The 23,208-nt window shown below is 40.3% G+C and overlaps 1 protein-coding gene and 1 non-coding gene across 2 annotated transcripts; one reads left to right on the plus strand and one right to left on the minus strand.

Annotated features, from left to right (window-relative positions):
* Positions 1-637: 637 nt before the first annotated feature.
* Positions 638-1,549, minus strand: LOC107607299 (uncharacterized). The gene is made up of 2 exons (XM_021107829.1): positions 1,382-1,549; positions 638-1,213 (listed from the first exon to the last, which is right to left on the minus strand). The coding sequence occupies exons 1-2, from the start codon at positions 1,547-1,549 to the stop codon at positions 638-640; spliced, it is 744 nt and encodes a 247-aa protein (XP_020963488.1).
* Positions 1,550-7,089: 5,540 nt separating this feature from the next.
* Positions 7,090-7,197, plus strand: LOC148552872 (small nucleolar RNA R71). The gene has a single exon (XR_015892515.1). It is a non-coding gene; the product is annotated as a small nucleolar RNA R71 (small nucleolar RNA).
* Positions 7,198-23,208: the final 16,011 nt, after the last annotated feature.

Raw genomic sequence — 23,208 nt, forward strand, 5'->3', positions numbered from 1 at the left:
TTAAATATATTAATAAAAAATTTACAACTAACTCTTACAAAAAAATAAACTATTTACTAATGAATAAAAAAAATATCAACTCATTAAAAAAATGATATTATAGAAATATAGAATGAACATTTCTAAAAAATAGCTAATAGATATTATTCTACACAAAAAACTTACATAAAAGCCTCTTTAAAAAATGTATATAACAATTAAAAAGTTTTTAGCAAATAAGTTCTAAGCATAAAATAAATCATTTTTATACAGAAGAATTGTATAATTTTCCTACATCTTTTACTCCTCTATGAATTTAACAAAATTTTGAACAAAAAATAAAATATAGACCCCAAATAGAAAAAAAATAAACAAAAAAAGAATACTTGTAAAACAAACCTCAACTTTTTCAACAAAGAACTCATATAGCATAGAGAAGAAACTACTTACCAAATTATATTTTTTGAAAAATTTCTTTGTAAACAACATTTGATGTGAGGTTACAGATTTCATAATCTTCATTAGATAATAATATCTTCAATCCTGACCTTGTCGTCACTCTGGATATTGCAACATACAACTGACCATGGGAAAAAAACTGCTCTTCGAAGATATATACCGACTAAAGCTAATGGTTACCCTTGACTCTTATTAATAATCATTGCAAAACAAAGACTAACTGGAAACTGTTACGCTGAAATTTAAACGGGATTCCAGGATCACTGGGTATTAAATTCATCCGAGGAATAAAAACTTTGCCACCAATGTTACTTTCGGACACAATTTCAGCACCAATAATGTTCTCTCCAAGATCTTGAACAATGAGTCGAGTTTCATTACAGAATCCATTTGCTTGATCTATGTTCCATAACAAAATAATGGGAACACCTTTCTTCAGTTTAAGAGCATGTTTTGGTATCCCAGAACATGTAATCTGGTTCAAAAACTCAGTTGTCAACCAATCAGTGTCAATCCCATATTGACAATCACTTCGACAAATAGAGTCAAAACTCAAATAAACCTTCTCAGACCCAGGAAAACTGTCAACAACAAAGTCATTTATCTGTTGCACAATATCAACAGTAGGAGCAAGTATAGCACGTTCTTGAAAATAAGAAACATTACCATAGTTATCATGAATATTTGAATATATAGCTGAAACAATATCCTGAATAGGATTGTCAGTTGGAGGAACAAGTAAATCACTTGGAATATCAACAATTATTTCATCCTCCTTTTAAATCTCACAAGAACCTTCACCAATCTTTAAAATCCAGTATGAAAATTCCTTTATTTCATCCAAATTTGACACAATAGAGTTCTTTCTCAACCTAAGATTTTTTGTCAACCACATTACCTTACAATGCTTCTAAAGAATTGACGGATTAATTGAAGCCATAACTATTTCAGCACGAGTTCCTTTCAGAATAACTGGCAACACTTGTCTAAAATCACCACCAAGAACAATAACTTTCCCACCAAATGGAATATCACGAGCCGAAGCAACATTCGAACTCATTAGGTCACAAAAAGTTCTATCAAGTGCTTCAAATGCCAACTTGTTCGTCATGGGTGCTGGTGCATGAAATTGTGATCATCAATGGCGCCAACAACTTGGTACACACAATTGTAATCTCAACTCTTTATCACAACTTCGCACAACTAACAGCAAGTGCACTGGGTCATCCAAGTAATAAACCTTACGTGAGTAAGGATCGATCCCACGGAGATTGTTGGCCTGAAGCAAGCTATGGTCACCTTGTAAATCTCAGTCAGACGGATTCAAATAGTTATGGTGAATTGATAATAAAAACATAAATAAAATATAAACCGGGATAGAGATACTTATGTAATTCATTGATGAGAATTTCAGATAAGCGTATAGAGATGCTTTCGTTCCTCCTGACCCTTTGCTTTCCTGCTGTCTTCATCCAATCATTCCTACTCATTTCCATGGCAAGCTTTATGTAGGGCATCACCGTTGTCAATGGCTACATCCCATCCTCTCAGTGAAAATGGTCCAAGATGCTCTGTCACAGCACGGCTATTCATGTGTCGGTTCTCGATCATACTGGAATAGGATCCATTGATCCTTTTGCGTCTGTCACTACGCCCAGCACTCGCGAGTTTGAAGCTCGTCACAGCTATCCCTTCCCAGATCCTACTCGGAATACCACAGACAAGGTTTAGATTTTCCAGATCTCAGGAATCGCCATCCACGGGTTCTAACTTATACCACGAAGATTCTAATATCTCGAACTCGGTCCCCTGTATTAGATATCCAAGAGATACCCATTCAATCTAAGGTAGAATGGAAGTGGTTGTCAGGCACGCGTTCATAAGTTGGGAATGATGATGATTGTCACGATCATCACATTCACATTGAAGTGCGAATGAATATCTTAGAAGCGGAATAAGTTTGTATTGAATAGAAAAACAGTAGTACTTTGCATTAATCCATGAGGAACAGCAGAGCTCCATACCTTAATCTATGGTGTGTAGAAACTCTACCATTGAAAATACATAAGTGATGAAGGTCCAGGCATGGCCGAGAGGCCAGCCCCCAAACGTGATCTAAAGATGAAACTAAAGATGTTCCAGAGATGTAAATACAATAGTAAAAAGTCCTATTTATGCTAAACTAGTTACTAGGGTTTACAGAATGAGTAATTGATGCAGAAATCCATTTTCGGGACCCACTTGGTGCGTGCTTAGGCTGAGCATTGAGCTTTACACGTGTAGAGACTTCTCTTGGAGTTGAACGCCAGTTTGTAACCTATTTCTGGCGTTTAACTCCAGAATGCAGCATGGAACTGGCGTTGAACGCCAGTTTGCGTCATCTAAACTCGGACAAAGTATGGACTATTATATATTTCTGGAAAGCCCTGGATGTCTACTTTCCAAATAAATTGAGAACGCGCCATTTGGAGTTCTGTAGCTCCAGAAAATCTACTTTGAGTGCAGGAAGGTCAGAATCCAACAGCATCTGCAGTCCTTCTTCAACCTCTGAATCTGATTTTTTCTCATGTCCCTCAATTTCAGCCAGAAAATACCTGAAATCAGAGAAAAACACACAAACTCATAGTAAAGTCCAGAAATGTGAATTTTAATTAAAAACTAATAAAAATATACAAAAAACTAACTAAATTATACTGAAAACTATGTAAAAACAATGCCAAAAAGCATATAAATTATCCGCTCATCACAACACCAAACTTAAATTGTTGCTTGTCCCCAAGCAACTGAAAATCAAATAGGATAAAAAGAAGAGAATATACTATAAATTCCAAAATATCAATGAAACTTAGCTCCAATCAGATGAGCGGGACTTGTAGCTTTTTGCCTCTTGAATAGTTTTGGCATCTCACTTTATCCATTGAAGTTCAGAATGATTGGCATCTATAGGAACTCAGAGTTCAGATAGTGTTATTGATTCTCCTAGTTCAGTATGTTGATTCTTGAACACAGCTACTTTATGAGTCTTGGCCGTGGCCCTAAGCACTTTGTTTTCCAGTATTACCACCGGATACATAAATGCCACAGACACATAACTGGGTGAACCTTTTCAGATTGTGACTTAGCTTTGCTAAAGTCCCCAATTAGAGGTGTCCAGGGTTCTTAAGCACACTCTTTTTTGCTTTGGACCTTGACTTTAACCGCTCAGTCTCAAGTTTTCACTTGACACCTTCACGCCACAAGCACATGGTTAGAGACAGCTTGGTTTAGCCGCTTAGGCCAAGATTTTATTCCTTTAGGCCCTCCTATCCACTGATACTCAAAGCCTTAGATCCTTTTTATTACCCTTGTCTTTTGGTTTTAAGGGCTATTGGCTTTTTGCTCTTGCCTTTTGGTTTAAAGAGCTTTTGGCTTTTTCTGCTTGCTTTTTCTTTTTCTTTCTCTTTTTTTTTCTCTATTTTTTTTCTTTTTTTTTTTCTGCAAGCTTTTGTATTCACTGCTTTTTCTTGCTTCAAGAATCATTTTTATGATTTTTCAAATTATCAAATAACGTTTCATCTTTTTTCCTTATTCTTCAAGAGCCAACATATTTAACATTCATAAACAACAACTTCAAAAGACATATGCATTGTTCAAGCATTCATTCAGAAAACAAAAGTATTGTCACCACATCAAAATAATTAAACTAGTTTCAAGGATGAATTCAAAACCCTGTACTTCTTGTTCTTTTGTTTTTAAAATAGTTGTTATTTAAGAGAGGTGATGGATTCATAGGACATTCATAGTTTTAAGACATAGACACTTAAACACTAATGATCATATAGTAAAGACACAAACATAAATAAAACATAAAGCATGGAAACCGAAAACAGAAAAGAAATAGACAAGGAGATTAAGGAATGAGTCCACCTTATTGAGGGTGGCGTCTTCCTCTTCTTGAAGGACCAATGGTGCTTTTGAGCTCCTCTATGTCTCTTCCTTGTCTTTGTTGCTCCTCCCTCATAGCTTTTTGATCTTCTCTAATTTCATGGAGGATGATGGAATGCTCTTGGTGCTCCACCCTTAGTTGTCCCATATTGGAACTTAATTCTCCTAGGGAGGTGTTGATTTGCTCCCAATAGTTTTATGGAGGAAAGTGCATCCCTTGAGGCATCTCAGGGATTTCATGGTGGGGGATTTCCTCATGCTCTTGTTGAGGTCCATGATCTCCTGTTTGCTCCATCTTTTTCTTAGTGATGGGCTTGTCCTCTTCAATGAGAATGTCTCTGGCCTTAGGTGCCCTAGATGGTTATGGAAAAATAAAAAGCAATGCTTTTACCACACCAAACTTAGAAGGTTTGCTCGTCCCCGAGCAAAAGAAGAAAGAAGTGAGTAGAAGAAGAAGAAAATGGAGGAGATGGAGGTGTGTGAATGGTTCGGTCAAGGGGGTTTAGGTGGTTATGATGTGTGAAAAGGAAGGAGTGATGGTTTGAATGTGGGTGGGTGTAGGTGGTTTGTATGATGGTTTTGGAGGAGTAATGGAGGTGATTGGTGGAGGTTAATTGAGGAAGAATGTTAAGAAAAGGTGTGAAGATGAGAGAAGAAGTGGTAGGGATCCTGTGGGGTCCACAGATCCAGTGGGGCCAAGGACTTAACGTCCCTACTCCAATTGGGCGTGTAAAACGCCCTTGCTGTGCAATCCTGGCGTTTAACGCCAGACTGCTGCCTGTTTCTGGCGTTAAATGCCCAAATGTAGCTTATTTATGGCGTTTGAACGCCAGACTGCTCTCCTCCAGGGTGTGCTATTTTCAATGCTATTTTTTCATTCTGTTTTTAATTTTTCAGTAGTTTTTGTGACTTCACATGATCATCAACCTAATAAAACACGGAACAACAAAAAGAAAATAAAATAGATATGATTAAATAACATTGGGTTGCCTCCCAATAAGCGCTTCTTTAATGTCAATAGCTTGATAGTGAGCTCTCATGGAGCCTCATAGATGTTCAGAGCATTGTTGGGACCTCCCAACACCAAACTTAGAGTTTGAATGTGGGGGTTCAACACCAAACTTAGAGTTTGGTTGTGGCCTCCCAACACCAAACTTAGAGTTTGACTGTGGGGGCTTTTGTTGACTCTGTAGTGAGAGAAGCTTTTCATGCTTCCTCTCCATGGTTACAGAAGGAGATCCTTGAGTTTGAAACACAAGGTTGTCCTCATTCAGTTGAAGGACTAACTCTCCTCTATCCACATCAATCACAGCTCTTGCTGTGGCTAAGAAGGGTCTTCCAAGGATGATGGATTCATCCTCATCCTTCCCTGTGTCTAGGATTATGAAATCAGCAGGGATGTAAAGGCCTTCAACCTTTACTAACACGTCCTCTACCTATCCATAAGCCTATTTTCTTGAGTTGTCTGCCATCTCTAATGAGATTCTGGCAGCTTGCACCTCAAAGATTCCCAGTTTCTCCATTACAGAGAGTGGCATGAGGTTTATCCCTGACCCAAGGTCACATAGAGCCTTCTCAAAGTTCATGGTGCCTATGGTACAAGGTATTAAGAACTTTCCAGGATCCTGTTTCTTCTGAGGTAATGTCAGTTGATCCAGATCACTCAGTTCATTGGTGAGCAAGGGAGGTTCATCTTCCCAAGTCTCATTACCAAATAATTTGGCATTCAACTTCATGATTGCACCAAGGTACTTGGCAACTTGCTCTTCAGTAACATCTTCATTCTCTTCAGAAGAAGAATACTCATCAGAGCTCATGAATGGCATAAGGGGGTTCAATGGAATCTCTATGGTCTCTAGATGAGCCTCAGATTCCTTTGGTTCCTCAGAGGGAAACTCCTTATTGATCACTGGATGTCCCAGGAGGTCTTTCTCACTAGGATTCACGTCCTCCTCTTTCCTTGTAGGTTCGGCCATGATGATTAAATCAATGGCTTTGCACTCTCTCTTTGGATTTTCTTCTGTATTGCTTGGGAGAGTACTATGAGGAGTTTCAGTGACTCTTTTACTCAGCTGCCCACTTGTGCCTCCAAATTTCTAATGGAAGACCTTGTTTCATTCATGAAACTTAAAGTGGCCTTAGATAGATCAGAGACTATATTTGCTAAGCTAGATGGATTTTTCTCAGAACTCTCTGTCTTTTGCTGAGTAGATGATGGAAAAGGCTTAGTATTGCTAAACCTGTTTCTTTCACCATTATTTGAGACTTTTGTTGATCCTTCCATGAGAAATTTGGATGATTTCTCCATGAGGGATTATAGGTGTTTCCATAGGATTCACCCATGTAATTTACCTCTGCTATTGCAGGGTTCTCAGGATCATAAGCTTTTTCTTCAGAAGAGGACTCTTTAGTACTGTTGGATGATTCCTTTAATCCATTCAGACTCTGAGAAATCATATTGACTTGCTGAGTCAATATTTTATTCTGAGCTAATATGGCATTCAGAGTATCAATTTCAAGAACTCCCTTCTTCATAGGCGTCCCATTATTCACAGAATTCCTTTCAGAAGTATACATGAACTGGTTATTTGCAACCATGTCAATAAGTTCTTGAGCTTCTACAGGCATTTTCTTTAGGTGAATGGATCCACCTGCAGAATAGTCCAATGACATTTTAGATAATTCAGACAGACCATCATAGAATATATCCAGGATGGTCCATTCTGAAAGCATGTCAGAAGGACACTTTTTGGTAAGTTCCTTGTATCTCTCCCAAGCTTCATAGAGGGATTCACCTTCTTTCTGTTTGAAGGTTTGAACATCCACTCTAAGCTTACTAAGCTTTTGAGGAGGAAAGAACTTGGCTAAGAAAGCCGTGACCAGCTTATCCCAAGAGTTCAGGCTATCTTTAGGTTGAGAATCCAACCATATTCTAGCTCTGTCTCTTACAGCAAACGGGAAGAGCATAAGCCTGTAGACCTCGGGATCAACCCCATTGGTCTTAATAGTGTCATATATCTGCAAGAATTCAGTTAAGAACTGAAAAGGATCTTCAGATTGAAGTCCATGAAACTTGCAGTTTTGTTGCATCAGAGAAACTAGTTGAGGTTTAAGCTCAAAATTGTTTGCTCCAATGGTAGGGATGGAGATGCTTCTTCCATGTAAATTGGAATTTGGTGCAGTAAAATCACCAAGCATCTTCCTTGCATTGTTGTTATTTTCGGCCATGTCTCCTTCTTTTTCGAAATTTTCAGTCAGATTTTCTCCAGAGAGTTGTGCTTTAGCTTTCCTTAGCTTCCTCTTCAGAGTCCTTTCAGGTTCAGGATCAGTTTCAACAAGAATGTTCTTATCCTTGTTCCTGCTCATATGACAAAGAAGGAAATAACAAAGAAAATATGGAATCCTCTATGTCACAGTATAGAGATTTCTTTATGTGAATAGAAGAATATAGGAATAGAAGATGGAGAATCCAAACACAAGGGTGAGGAGTAGGTTCGAATTCTTAGATGAAGAGGAGTGTTAGTAAATAAATAAATAAATAGAAGGAGGTGAGGGAGAAGAATTTTCGAAAATTAGATAGAATAAAATAAAAGTATTTTTGTTTTTAAATTTGAAATTAAAATAAAATTCGAAAATTAGAAAAGAAATAAAATTAAAATTAAAAATTAAAATAATTAGTTAATTTAAAAGGAATTTTGAAAAAGAGGAAAGTGATTTTCGAAAATTAGAGAGAATTAGTTAGGTAGTTTTGAAAAAGATAAGAATCAAATAAAAAGTAAAGTGGTTAATTGAAAAAGATTTGAAAATCAAATTTGAAAAGATAAAAAAGTTAGAAAATATTTTGAAATTAAATTTTGAAAAAGATGTGATTGAAATTTAATTTGAAAAAGATTTGAAAAAGAATTTTAAAAAGATTTGATTTTGAAAATTAAAGTTGATTACTTGACAAACAAGAAACAAAAAGATTTGATTTTAAAATTTAAAGATTGAACCTTTCTTATTAGGCAAGTAACAAACTTAATATTTTTGAATCAATCACATTAATTGTTAGCATTGAATTCGAAAATATGGAATAAAAATAAGAAAAAGATTTTGAAAATTAATTTGAAATTTTCGAAAATAAGAAAGAAAAATTGAAAAAGATTTGATTTTTGAAAAAGATAGAATTTTGAAATTGAAATTTATGAGTAAAACAAGGAAAGATATATTTTTTATTTTTGAATTTTTAATGATGAGAGAGAAAAACACTAAATTGAAACAAAACATAAGAATTATGAATCAAAACAACTAATGCATGCAAGAACACCTTGAATGTCAAGATGAATACCAAGAACACTTTGAAGATCAAGATGAACATCAAGACTTATTTTTGAAAATTTTAAGAAAAGAAAAACATGCAAGACAACAAACTTAGAAATTTTCAAACTTTAGACACTAATAATTCAAAAATGCATATGAAAAACAAGAAAAGACACAAAACAAGAAATTTTAAAGATCAAACAATAAGACTTACCAAGAACAACTTGAAGATCATGAAGAACACCATGCATGAGTTTTTCGAAAAAAATTTTTTAAGAAAAATTAAAAAGATGCAATTGACACCAAACTTAAAAACTGACACTAGACTCAAACAAGAAACATAAAATATTTTTGGTTTTTATGATTTTATAAATATTTTATTTATTTATTTATTTATTTTTGGTATTTTTCGAAAATTATTTTGAAAAAGAAAATAAGAATTTCAAAATTTTTAATAGGAATTCTAGGAATCTTGCAATGTTAGTCTAAAGTTCCAGTCCAGGAATTAGACATGGCTTACTAGCCAGCCAAGCTTTCAGTGAAAGTTCCGATCCAAAACACTAGACATGGCCAATGGCCAGCCAAGCTTCAGCAGATACAAATCAGACATACAACAGCTGATACTTCATCCAACTTCATATGCTGATAAATGAAAGCCTCGGTCCAAATAAATTAGACATGGCTTTACAGCAAGCCAGGCTTCAACGTGCTCCATGAAACACTAGAATTCATTCTTAAAAATTTTTGAATAAAAATATTTTTTTTATTTTCTCAAAAATAAGAATAATAAAAACAAAAAGGTTAAAATTAAAATAAAGTTACCTAATCTGAGCAAAAAGATGAACCGTTAGTTATCCAAACTCGAACAATCCCTGGCAACGGCGCCAAAAACTTGGTGCACGAAATTGTGATCATCAATGGCGCCAACAACTTGGTACGCACAATTGTAATCTCAACTCTTTATCACAACTTCGCACAACTAACCAGCAAGTGCACTGGGTCGTCCAAGTAATAAATCTTACGTGAGTAAGGGTCGATCCGACGGAGATTGTCGGCCTGAAGCAAGCTATGGTCACCTTGTAAATCTCAGTCAGGCGGATTCAAATGGTTATGGTGAATTGATAATAAAAACATAAATAAAATATAAACTAGGATAGAGATACTTATGTAATTCATTGGTGAGAATTTCAGATAAGCGTATAGAGATGCTTTCGTTCCTCCTGACCCTCTGCTTTCCTGCTGTCTTCATCCAATCATTCCTACTCCTTTCCATGGCAAGCTTTATGTAGGGCATCACCGTTGTCAATGGCTACATCCCATCCTCTTAGTGAAAATGGTCCAAGATGCTCTTTTACAGCACGGCTATTCATCTGTCGGTTCTCGATCACACTGGAATAGGATCCATTGATCCTTTTGCGTCTGTCACTACGCCCAGCACTCGCGAGTTTGAAGCTCGTCACAGCCATCCCTTCCCAGATCCTACTCAGAATACCATAGACAAGGTTTAGACTTTCTGGATCTCAGGAATGGCCATCCACATGTTCTAACTTATACCACGAAGATTCTAATATCTCGGACTCGGTCCCCTGTATTAGATATCCAAGAGATACCCATTCAATCTAAGGTAGAACGGAAGTGGTTGTCAGGCACGCATTCATAAGTTAGGAATGATGATGATTGTCACGATCATCACATTCACATTGAAGTGCGAATGAATATCTTAGAAGTAGAATAAGTTTGTATTGAATAGAAAAACAGTAGTACTTTGCATTAATCCATGAAGAACAGCAGAGCTCCACACCTTAATCTATGGTGTGTAGAAACTCTACCGTTGAAAATACATAAGTGATGAAGGTCCAGGCATGGCCGAGAGGCCAGCCCCCAAACGTGATCTAAAGATGAAACTAAAGATTTTCCAGAGATGTAAATACAATAGTAAAAAGTCCTATTTATGCTAAACTAGTTACTAGGGTTTACAGAATGAGTAATTGATGCAGAAATCCACTTCCGGGGCCCACTTGGTGTGTGCTTGGGCTGAGCATTGAGCTTTACACGTGTAGAGGCTTCTCTTGGAGTTGAACGCCAATTTGTAACCTATTTCTGGCGTTTAACTCCACTTTGCAACCTATTTCTGGCATTTAACTCCAGAATGTAGCATGGAACTGGCGTTGAACACCAGTTTGCATCATCTAAACTCGGGCAAAGTATGGACTATTATATATTTCTGGAAATTCCTAGATGTCTACTTTCCAACGCAATTGAGAGCGTGCCATTTGAAGTTCTGTAGCTCCAGAAAATTCACTTTGAGTACAGGAAGGTCAGAATCCAGCAACATCTGCAGTCCTTCTTCAACCTCTGAATCTGATTTTTGCTCAAGTCCCTCAATTTCTGCCAGAAAATACCTAAAATCACAGAAAAACACACAAACTCATAGTAAAGTCTAGAAATGTGAATTTTAATTAAAAACGAATAAAAATATACTAAAAACTAACTAAATTATTCTGAAAACTATGTAAAAACAATGCCAAAAAGTGTATAAATTATCCGCTCATCAGGTGCCTGACAAATAGATTTTTGCCGGTATAGAAATTATCAAATGATCAATCGTAGTATAGTCTAAACCGACGCAAAATCCTTCATCAAACAAATCTACAATCTATATTCGAGAGTACTAGTCTCCCGAGTCGTTCTCCCTTGGAATTGCCAAAGTGTGCATCTTATTGATTTAGTAAGCTTTGTTGGAATTCTTTGAAGGTTTTAGCAAAGCAATAAGAAACAAACAATCAATTATCAAAAGACTTGGCTTAGGGTTGGCAATTGAAATCCTATCCTTATAGTCCATTCAATGTTGACAACAATTAGGCCTTGCTCCATTTAGTTATCCCCTAGGCATAGAGGAAGGTCAAATGAAAGTAATCAACTTGAGTCACAAGTCCTAGCTTCACCTTATGGGAATCTAGCTTTAGTGCACTCCAAGCCAACTAGCAATCCCTAATTCTAAATCAACTATTGATACAACTATTCAACTTCTTCCAAGGACCAAACCCTATGCCAAGTGTGAAAATTCTACAACATAGCTAGTGCTGTCATTTTATCAAACATGTAGTGAGCAAGAAGGAAAGTCATAGTAAAATGAGAAGAAAAGTCAAATTGAAAGTATTGCAACACAAAGAGCTAACAAAAAGTCTCAAAGAGTAGCAATGAAAATCCAAAATAGAGATGAAATCCAAAATTACAAAGTTGAATTCTAGATCTATGAGAATTGATCAATTGTATCTACTACTTGAAATTGGAGAAGGAAATCTATGATATGAACAAAGTAGAGTGAGAATTGTAATGGATCTCACCAAAAAGTCATTGAAAATTCAGAAATTAGAAGAGGATGAACCCTAGTGAAGCTTGGAATCTCCCTCTTCTCCTCCTAAAAAAGTGTAACTAACTCTCTCTCCTCTCCAAAAAAAGGAAAATATCTAGATCTAGAAGAAATGAACTAAAAGTGTCCTTAACCCTTGTTCCTTTGGTCTTCTTAAGCTTTTCCCGCCAAGGTGTTTCTCCAAGAGTGGAATCCTTAACTGCCTCCACGCCTAAGTCACGTGACTTCTTAAAAAATCATATTCGCAAATCGGCGCGCACGCGCCGTTGAGACGTCTTGTAATGTGCGCGGAGGCGTGATGTACGCGTGCGCGCCCATGAAGATCCTGGCTTAGCCGCTTCTCAAGCCGGCTCTTGGCTTCGGCTCCACGTTGCCCTATCCGCGCGGGCGCGCAAGGTGCGCGCACGCGCCCATGTGGAAATCTCCAAAGCTTAATCCTCATGCTTCCTTCCTTTGTACCCGTCTTCCTTCTCTCTTTCGGTCCATTCCTACTCTATATCCTGAAACCACTTAACACACAAGTCACGGAATCGAATGGCATCAAGAGAAGATTGGAAATGTATCTATTTTAGTGCGAAATAAGCATGTTTTCATTCATGAGGCGAAACTAGGAAAGGAATGCAAAATCTTGTATTTTCATATAGAAAGTGTGTGGAATCATTGATAAAACCCCTGAAATCAGCACAAGATAAACCCTCAAGTTGGGGTTTGTCAACCTCCCCACACTTAGATCCTAGCATGTCCTCATGCTTAGAGAAATGCAAAGAAACACAAAAGACCGAGGGATCGCAAAAGTATAAGACTCATGAAGTGCAACCTACTTATATGCATGCAACTATGACTAGTGCTACTATCCACTTGGTTGGGAACAAATTAGCCTTCTTAGGACATATGCGAGCACATGGGACATGATGGTGGTCAAAGCATAGGACTTGCCACTTTCTAAGCATCAAATGCAATATGTGCAGCCTTGCATGAGGAATGCTCGCGAGAGCCGGGAATCAAAGGATTGAGCATCGAACCCTCATCGGAAGTGTTTGCACTCTAATTACTTGGTGTTTGGGGTTTATTCTCTCAATTCTCCCCTAATCATGCTTTCCAAGATTTGTTTTTCATCTAACAATCAACAATTATTCAGTGCATGCATACAATTATCATGAGGTCTTTTCCTAGGTTGTAATGGGGTTAGGGTCAAGGTAGGGTCATATATGGCTAGTGGGCTTAGGATTTGAATCTTTGATTAACTTAAACTTTCCCACCTACCCTATATAATGACCTATACAATTAAGTACTATCCTAACTACCCATTCCTCACTTTTCCACATACTCATGCATTTTCTTTTCGTTTCACAATACTTATGCATTGATTCCTCTTGAGCTTCACTTTGGGACATTTTGTCCCCTTTTATTATATTTTTTTTTTCTTTTTCTATTTTTCTTTTCTTTTCCATATTGTTCTTCTTTTTCTTTTGTTCTTTTGTTTTTCTCATTTTTTTTATATACAAGAGCGTCAATGCATAAGGTTTTACATTTGATCAATTCACGAGTGTGTACCCAATTCCCAATATTTCAATAATAATACAAAATACCCTTTTATCCACCCAATGCCCCAAGGTTCCCACACTTGAATGATACTCACACACACTAGCCTAAGCTGATCAAAGATCCAAATAAGGACTTTTATTGTTTTCCGCTTTAAGGCTTGTAATGTGCTAAATTAAGAACAAAGTGGGTTAATCGTAGGTTCAAGTTTGGCTAACAAAGGAAGATAGAAGGTGAGGCCGTTTGGGTGAGTGAGCTAATGAAATGATGGCCTCAATCATATAAATGCATGAATACACCAAATAATGGACATAAAGAGTCAAACAAATCAAAGATTACAGTCATGGAAGGAGAATAATGCGCACAAGAAGGAAAGATAAGTGGTTATAAGATGTAACCACACCATTAGGCTCAAATCTCACAAGCTTGTGTTCTTAGCTCAAAACCATGTTCCAAAATATAATTCTTCATGCAACTTTTGCATCAAAGTATTTAAAATTTTGCAATGCCATGGTTGCCCCAAAGTGTTGGTTTTCCTAAGAGAGAATTTCATTGTTCCAACCAAGCAGACTTATCATGCGAATGGTGCTAACTAAAACCTAATCATGCAACCTATCCTAATTTATTCAGATTTATTTAGATGTTACCTACGGAGATCGGTCGGCCGACCTCCCCACACTTAAAACTTAGCACGGTCCTCCGTGCTAGAGGTTAGGTGCAGTGGTTGATTGAGCTCCGAGCGTGCCACATCTCCAGTGCCATTGCTATCACCGCTTGAAGTTGCGGTGGAGGTGGAGATATCGGGTTCCTCCATAGGTGGGGTGATTATGCTTAAAAGCTTCTTCACATGAGCATAGCGGCGTTGGTTGCGCCTCTCATAACGGTCGAATTTGTTGTGAAGGTCTTCAAGGCGTTGGGCGGCCGATTTTTGTGATGTAGATGAAGTGGTAGCGTGGCCAGTTGGTGTGGGCAGTTCAATGTCCTTGGTGACTTCCGGAGGCTTGAGGCATCTCTTGGTCGGAATGATATCACCATCTACCGGTATTGAGGTTCACCTATCTTTAGTCTCCCGGTTGACGCCGGCTTTCGCAACTAATGCCGTCACTAAAGCGGGGAATGGAAGATTTCCCTTGGCATGAATGCGCCCCATGGATTGGCGGATGGCATGCGGAACGTCGACCGGTTTCTCGGTCAAGATGCACCATATCAATAAGGCAAGCTCGGCGGTGATGGATGACCCATGTGTGCTTGGGAGCACGTAGTGAGCTAGAATTTGGGCCCATGCCGTGGCTTCTTGAGTGAGGTGGCGGACATCTAAACCCTTGGGTCTTCGCTTTATGGTCCCCCGAATCCAATATGCGTCGGGTAAAGCAATGACGCGGAGGATTGCGCTCCAATCGAATGCGCGGTCAACGCATGTAGCCAAGACTTCTTGGTAGGCGTCATATGCATCCGTTGACGGTGCAATTCCAAGGACTTCACGGATGGTTTCCACGGTGACCGACACTTATTTTCGGCGCACAAATATTGATGTGAGATGAGGTGAGTGGAAGTTGGAGTAGAATTCCACCACCCATGAGAGATTGGCCTCCGTTGGTTGCCTCAAGAGGAATCTCCAATGCCTCCGGTCAATATGTGGCATCACAATCGGACTGAGGTGAGCCGGTAAGACTAGGAGGGGTTCCGGATGGTAATTCCTTTCAATCATTCTGGAGTAAACAAGTTCGCAGTAACGGTTGGGAAACTTGTTTGAATCCTTGGAAGGGTTGTCCTTCTCTAGAACGTCAACGGGGCCCTTAGTCTTCTTCAGGAGGGGCTTGGCCGTTAGTTCTTGGCGCGCTCTATTGGAGGCCGGCTTCTTGGGGCCTTTCCCGTTGTCCCTTTTGATGACCATCCTGTAGAAGCAAGAAAGGAAAATATCAAACCCAAAGAAATGGAGGTACATGAGCTCTATGTAATGAAAGTTATGCCATAGAATATGGGTATCTTTGTTACATGACAGCTGCAACATGTAACTAGGATAATGTGTGAAGAGCAAGGCAAATAATTTTCATGTGGTGCAAGGGTAGTTTAAGCATGCAAGGAAGAGGCATGAGAGGCACATACCCTTAGGGGCCATAAGTAGAAGGCAAGCTAAGAAAATGGGGATGAATGGTTTGTGGAAAGTGGGGATGCACTCAAAAGTGCTTGGTTGAGAGGCAAGGTAATCACAATAAGGCTAAAATTCAAGTGTGCCTTTCATCGAACACTTGGTGTGCATCCCTCAAGTAGTATGTGATTATGTGAAAATGAGAGCAATGTAACTTTCCACAATCCATTATTACTGAATGTAATGCATATTGAGTGCAAGAAAAGTAAGTAACACCATTCATCTATGAATGTAAGTTAGTTTGAGACCCAAATGCTCATGAAGAATTGGATTGAGAGAGAAGAGGGAGCAAAGACATCCCAAGGGAGGAACTAGAGAAAGAGGGAGGAGAGAAGAAAAAGAAGAAGGAAGCTACCTAAAAGATGGTGCAATTAAATGACAGATTAATGGACTAAGAGGGGGCCTAGTATAATACCTTGTGAGATGTAGAAAGATATGGAAAAAGAAGAGAGGTGGAATGAGAATGAAGGGGTGAGTGTGTCCCTTTTATTTTTTAAGGCGTCGATCACCGGCGCGTGCGCGCGCGGTGCGCGCTCGCGCAGGGAGCGAGGTGGGCTAGGGGCACGCGCGCGTGCAGGTCGCGTGCGCGCCCATGCGCTTGGGCTGGGGGCACAGGAGAGGCATAGGGGTGGCCTAACTCTCTGGAAGAAGTACCAGAGATGGCTGCAGCGCGTTTTGGCGCGCGCGCGCACAGTGCGCGCGCGCGTCCTCGTGGTTGTGCCCCAGGCATGAGAGGGGCCTGGAGGGGGCTCAACTCTCTGTGAAATGGCCCAGAGAGGAGTACAGAGTGAAAGGGCGCGTGCGCGGCTGTGGCGCGCGCGCGCATTCCGTGCTTGCTTTGGATGGACGCGTGCGCGCCAGGTGCGCGCACGCGGCAAGGGTGTTGGGCTGGTGGCTTAGTGTAGGCTTGAGAGAGGCTTAACTCTCTGTAGAATGTACTAGGGGGGCAGCAAAGCGATCGGCGCGGACGCACGCCATGCGCTTGCGCGTCGATTGGCGGAGTTTGCTCATGTGCGCGGACGCGCCATGTGCACGCACGCGCAGAGGGGTGGGTTTTTCTAAATTTGCAAGTGGTTACACCATTTTCAACATTTCAAACCCCCCTTTCCATACAGCCACTTAAGCACTATAGCTAATGAAGTCAACAAATGGAGGGGAGTTGTCATTAAAATCTAGCTAATAAACATGAAGTCAAGTGTCTATGTACAAGTCTCAAAGGAAGATCTTACCATGGTGGGGTGTCTCCCACCTAGCACTTTTGTTTAATGTCCTTAAGTTGGACTTTCAGCAGCTTATAGTGTTTATTCAAGAGTTGCATCCCTCAAGAGGAACACTTCAAATTCCTTGGCGTTCTTTCTTTGCTCACCATGATACAATTTGAGACGGTGCCCGTTTACCTTGAAGATGTCCGGGCTTGATGGGTGGCGCAAGTGATAGACTCCATAAGGTTCTACTTTCTCCACTTGGTAGGGCCCATCCCACCTTGATCTAAGCTTTCCGGGTAGTAATCTCAACCTTGAATTGTAGAGAAGGAATAGGTCACCGGGTTGGAATTCTTTTCTCCTAATGTTCTTGTCATGGATGCCTTTCAACTTTTTCTTATAAAGTCTGGAGTTGTCGTAAGCTTCCAATCTCATACATTCTAATTCAGCCAATTGAAGCTTTCTCTCTACTCCGGCCCCACCCAAGCTCATATTACACTCCTTTACGGCCCAATAAGCTTTATGTTCAATCTCTACCGGTAGGTGACATGCTTTGCCATATACAAGCCGGAAGGGGCTCATGCCAATGGGTGTCTTGTAAGCCGTTCGATAGGCCCACAGTGCATCGGGGAGTTTGATGCTCCAATCTTTCCTATTCGGCTTTACAATCCTTTCTAACACATGCTTGATTTTCCGGTTAGAGACTTCGGCTTGGCCGTTTGTCTGAGGGTGGTAAGCCGTGGCGACTTTGTGGATGATGCCATATTTTCTCATGAGGCCGTCTATTCTTTTGTTGCAAAAGTGGGATCCTTGGTCACTTATGATTGCTCTTGGGGCGCCAAAGCGACAAATGATGTTGTTCCTCACAAAAGAATACACAACATTAGCGTCATCCGTTCGGGTGGGGATTGCCTCAACCCATTTTGACACATAATCGACGGCTAACAAGATGTAGAGAAAACCATTGGAGTTTGGAAATGGTCCCATGAAGTCGATTCCCCATACGTCAAAGATTTCGCAAAAAAGCATATTTTGTTGGGGAATTTCGTCCTTCTTGGAAATATCTCCAAACCTAATACATTGGGGACAAGATTTGCAATAGAGAGAAGCATCTTTGAGAAGAGTTGGCCACCAAAATCCGCAATCAAGGATTTTTCTTGCCGTTCTTTGGGGCCCATAGTGACCACCTCCTTCGGAAGCATGGCAAGCGTCCAAGATTGCTTGGAATTCGGTTTGAGGTATGCACCGTCGCACTATTTGGTCCGCTCCACACCTCCACAAATAGGGATCATCCCAAATATAGTATTTGGATTCGCTTTTCAGCTTATCCTTTTGGTGTTTGTTGAGATTGGGAGGGAAAGTGCGTGAAACCAAATAGTTTGCTATTGGGGCATACCAAGGAACCACTTCCGAGATTGCATGCAAAGCATCTAAAGGAAAGGAATTATTGATAGGAGTGGTGTCGCCTTTTGTGTGTTCGAGGCGACTTAAATGGTCCGCCACTAGGTTTTGGGCACCGCTCCTATCTTTGATTTCCAAATCAAATTCTTGTAATAAGAGTACCCAACGAATTAATCTCGGTTTGGATCCCTTTTTTGCCAACAAGTACTTTAGTGCCGCGTGATCCGAGTACACTACTACCTTGGAACCAAGAAGATAGGCTCGGAACTTGTCCAAGGCAAAAACAATAGCTAGAAGTTCCTTTTCGGTAGTGGTGTAGTTGGATTGGGCTCCGTCTAATGTTTTGGAAACATAAGCTATGACATAGGGAATCTTACCTTCGCGTTGTGCTAACGCGGCTCCTATCGCATAATTCGAAGCATCACACATGATTTCAAAGGGTTGAGTCCAATTGGGTCCTCGTACAATAGGGGCTTGTGTCAATGCTACCTTGAGTTTGTCATATGCTTCCATACATTCCTTGCTCATCTCAAATTCGGTGTCTTTTTGTAGTAATCGAGAAAGAGGTAGGGCCACCTTGCTAAAGTCCTTGATGAATCTCCGGTAGAATCCTGCATGTCCAAGAAAAGAACGGACTTCCCTCTCGGAGGAGGGGTAAGGTAAACTAGATATGACATTTATCTTTGCCGGATCTACGGAGATGCCTTCCTTTGATACTATGTGTCCCAAAACAATGCCTTGTTTGACCATGAAATGACATTTCTCAAAATTTAAGACAAGGTTTGTTTTGGTGCATCTTTCTAAGACTTTTTCAAGGTTACCTAAGCAATGCTCAAATGACTCACCATACACACTAAAATCATCCATGAAAACTTCCATCGATTGCTCTAGAAAGTCCGCAAATAAGCTCATCATGCATCTTTGAAACGTTGCCGGTGCATTGCATAGGCCAAATGGCATACGCTTGTAAGCATACGTTTCAAAGGGGCAAGTAAATGTGGTTTTTTCTTGGTCTTCTAGAGCAATATGAATTTGGAAGTATCCAGAGTAGCCATCAAGAAAACAATAGTATGATTTACCGGCTAACCGATCAAGCATTTGATCGATAAATGGTAGTGGAAAGTGGTCTTTTCTTGTGGCCGCATTCAATCTTCGGTAGTCTATGCATACTCTCCAAGAATTCTGCACTCTTGTTGCTATAAGTTTACCACTTTCGTTTTTGATTGTTGTCACTCCGGACTTCTTGGGCACTACTTGGACCGGGCTTACCCATTCACTATCCGAGATAGGATAGATGATGTCCGCCTCAAGTAGCTTAGTGACTTCTTTCTTTACCACCTCAAGAATAGTTGGGTTGAGTCTCCTTTGAGGTTGTCGGACCGGTCTTGCTCCTTCTTCAAGAAATATGCGGTGCTCGCATACTTGGGGGCTTATTCCCACTAGATCCGCCAAACTCCACCCAATTGCCCTTTTGTTTTTCCTCAATACATTCAGCAATTTTTCTTCTTGTTGAGGAGTTAACTCTTGTGCAATTATCACGGGTAGCTTTTGGGCTTCATCAAGGTATGAATACCTTAAGTGAGGTGGTAGTGGCTTCAATTCCATCTTCTTGTCATTCCTTGAAGTTTGAGTCTCCGGATGGCTTGTATGATGTGTGGTATTTAGTTCGCTTGACTCTTCATTTGCCTCTTTGACCATGTACTTCTCATCTAATCTTGCAAGATGCACTTCGGCTACTATGTTATCGATTGGGTCACACCGAAATAGAGAATGGTTCTCCGGTGGATGCTTCATTGCTTCCTCTAGGCTAAAGCTTACAATTCTTCCATCAATTTCAAATGAGTAGTTCCCCGAATAAGCATCAAGCTTAAATCTAGAGGTTCTCAAGAAGGGCCTTCCAAGTAGGATAGAGGATGCTCTCTCGGTTTCGCTTGACGGCATTTCAAGGACATAGAAGTCAATCGGAAACACCAACCCCTTTATATTCACCAATACATCTTCCGCAACACGCGCTACGGTTATTATGCTTTTATCCGCTAGGACAAATCTTGCCGTCGACCTTTTTAGTGGGGGCAAGTTCAATACCCGATAAACGGAGAGCGGCAAGATGCTAACACATGCTCCGAGGTCACACATACAATCTCTAAATTGAACTCCATTGACGGTGCAAGTGACCATACAAGGGCCCGGGTCATCACACTTCTCCAGTAATGTTCCCATCAAAGCGGAAATAGAACTCCCCAATGGGATGGTTTCCAATTCAAGAATTCTATCCTTGTTTATGCATAAATCTTTGAGGAATTTAGCATATCTAGGAACTTGATGGATGGCATCAAAGAGGGGGATGGTTACCTCAACTTTCTTGAACATTTCTACCATTTTGGGGTCGAGTTCTATGCGCTTTTTTGCTTTCTTTGCAAGTGTTGGAAATGGAAGTGGTTGAGCAATTTCTTCTTCCAAGGTTCTTTTGGCCTTGGTTGTCTCCCTTGTTGGTTGGGTTTCATCTTCAACTGTGGCTTGTGGTGTCTCCTCTTCCACTACCTCTTCTATATCTATTCTCTCTTCCCCTTGGGTGGTTGTGATAGGACTTGGGTCCTTTGCTTCCTTCTCTTTTAGTTGTGTACCAGATCTAAGGGTGATGGCATTGATGCCCCCTTTTGGATTTGGTTGAGGTTGAGAGGGAATGGCACTTTGGATTGGGGGTTGAGGAGTGGGGGTCGATGGTGTGTCCATACGTGCAAGAAGAGCTTGTAATGTAGAGGTGAGGCCGGTAAGGCCGGAAGCAAGTGTGTTTTGTAATTCCTTTTGGCCTTGGATAATGGTCCGGAGTGTTTCGTCTTGGTTGGAGGGGGTGGTTGCATATGTGAGTTGAGGAGCTTGTGATTGATTGGGTGGTGGTCTTTGATGTGGTGGTTGATATGCTTGGTAGTTTCTTTGTGGGTTTTGTTGATTGTATGGTTGATTTTGTAAGTTGTATGGTCGGTTTTGTGAGAAATTTTGCGAGTTGTTGTTCCATCTTTGACCTCCTCCATTGTTGTTGTTATCCCTATTCCCTTGTTGATGATTGTCTTTCCAATTTTGATTATTGTGTCCACTTCCTTGGTTGTAGCCTCCTCCTTGATAAGGGTGCCCTTGGTTAGGATTACCTCCTTGGTAGTACCCTTGATTGGGGCGGTCATAGAAATTATGGGTGGCCGCCAAAGTGTTGTCTTCTTGAAGGTTTGGGCACTCATCCGTGTAGTGAGAGTAGCAAGAGCAAATGCCACATACTCTTTGAGGGACCAATTGTTGTTGGTTGTGTTGTTGAGATGATGGAGGGTGTTGTTGATATGATTGAGGTTGTTGTGGTTGTTGTTGATTCAATTGGAGTTGCCTCAAGACGGATGTCATCTCATTCAAGGATTGAGTTAGAGCGGTGGCTTCACTACTAGTTGATACCTCGTTCACGGTCCTTGGACGGTTGACTCTTCGCCTCATATGTTGATTGGATTCGGCTAAGTCAATAATAAGTTGCCATGCCTCCTCCGCGGTTTTATATTTGGACAAAGAACCATTGCTAGAAGTGTCCAAGAGGGTTCTATCTTGCTCTCGCATCCCTTGACATATGTATCCAAGCAATACTTGAGTGTCGAGCATGTGATTAGGGCACGCATCTAGTAGTTTGCGAAACCGTTCCCAATACTCATATAGTGGTTCCGTCTCACCTTGCACAATACAAGACATTTCTTTCCTTAGCCTATCCATCTTTTCCGGGGGCAAGAATTTATCCAAGAATCCCCTTCTAAGTAGGTCCCAATCGGAGGTAACTTCACTAGAGAGAGTGTAGAACCATTCTTTGGCCTTGTCCTCAAGAGAGAAAGGGAAAGCAAACAACCATATAGCAACTTCATCGGAACCTTCCCGTCTAGTGGTCGAGCATATGCGGTGGAAGTCCTTGAGATGTCGAATAGGGTCTTGTGCGGGAAGTCCGTGAAACTTGGGTAGGAGATTGATCAAAGCGGTCTTCAATTCAAAGTTCGCATTCAAATTGGGGTGAGTCACATGAAGGGGTTGAAGGACATAATCCGGTGCACCCGCTTCCTTGATAGTGACTCTCCTTGGAGCATCCATGGTATTAGTACCTAAAACAAAAGAAGAGTTGTTAGTGAGATTGGTGGGAGTATGATTAATGCCTTCTTTGAGTGACGGTTCAATGTTCACTTGTAGTAAGGTGGTTGAGGTGGTGAAAACCTCTTCACCCTTTCCAAATCTTAGCCGCCTTCGAGCTTGTCTAATATGAAACAAAGTTCGTTCTATTTCCGGATCAAAAGGGGCTAAGCTCGGATTCGGTTGTGAACGCGTCATGCAATGAAGGGGAAATGGAATTCATTGTAACGATGAGGAGTTAGTCAATTGAGCAATTTACAATGAAGTGCAACTATGTACATATATACATACTTAATCCAAAACAATAACATGGCACACTAAGCAAATTCCCCGGCAACGGCGCCATTTTGACAAATAGATTTTTGCCGGTATAGAAATTATCAAATGATCAATCGTAGTATAGTCTAAACCGACGCAAAATCCTTCATCAAACAAATCTACAATCTATATCCGAGAGTACTAGTCTCCCGAGTCGTTCTCCCTTGGAATTGCCAAAGTGTGCATCTTATTGATTTAGTAAGCTTTGTTGGAATTCTTTGAAGGTTTTAGCAAAGCAATGAGAAACAAACAATCAATTATCAAAAGACTTGGCTTAGGGTTGGCAATTGAAATCCTATCCTTATAGTCCATTCAATGTTGACAACAATTAGGCCTTGCTCCATTTAGTTATCCCCTAGGCATAGAGGAAGGTCAAATGAAAGTAATCAACTTGAGTCACAAGTCCTAGCTTCACC

The sequence above is a fragment of the Arachis ipaensis genome, chromosome B7 (genome assembly GCF_059453495.1).
Source record: "Arachis ipaensis isolate K30076 ecotype BB chromosome B7, ASM5945349v1, whole genome shotgun sequence".
NCBI lineage: Eukaryota > Viridiplantae > Streptophyta > Magnoliopsida > Fabales > Fabaceae > Arachis > Arachis ipaensis.

Bases quoted from the DNA above. Each gene is read 5' to 3' on its own strand.
- LOC107607299 (XM_021107829.1), bottom strand. From the start codon at position 1,549: ATGACGAACAAGTTGGCATTTGAAGCACTTGATAGAACTTTTTGTGAC. The intron at 1,214-1,381 runs GTTATGGCTTCA...GAGATTTAAAAG, and splicing joins AAGGAACTCGTGCTGAAATA to GAGGATGAAATAATTGTTGA.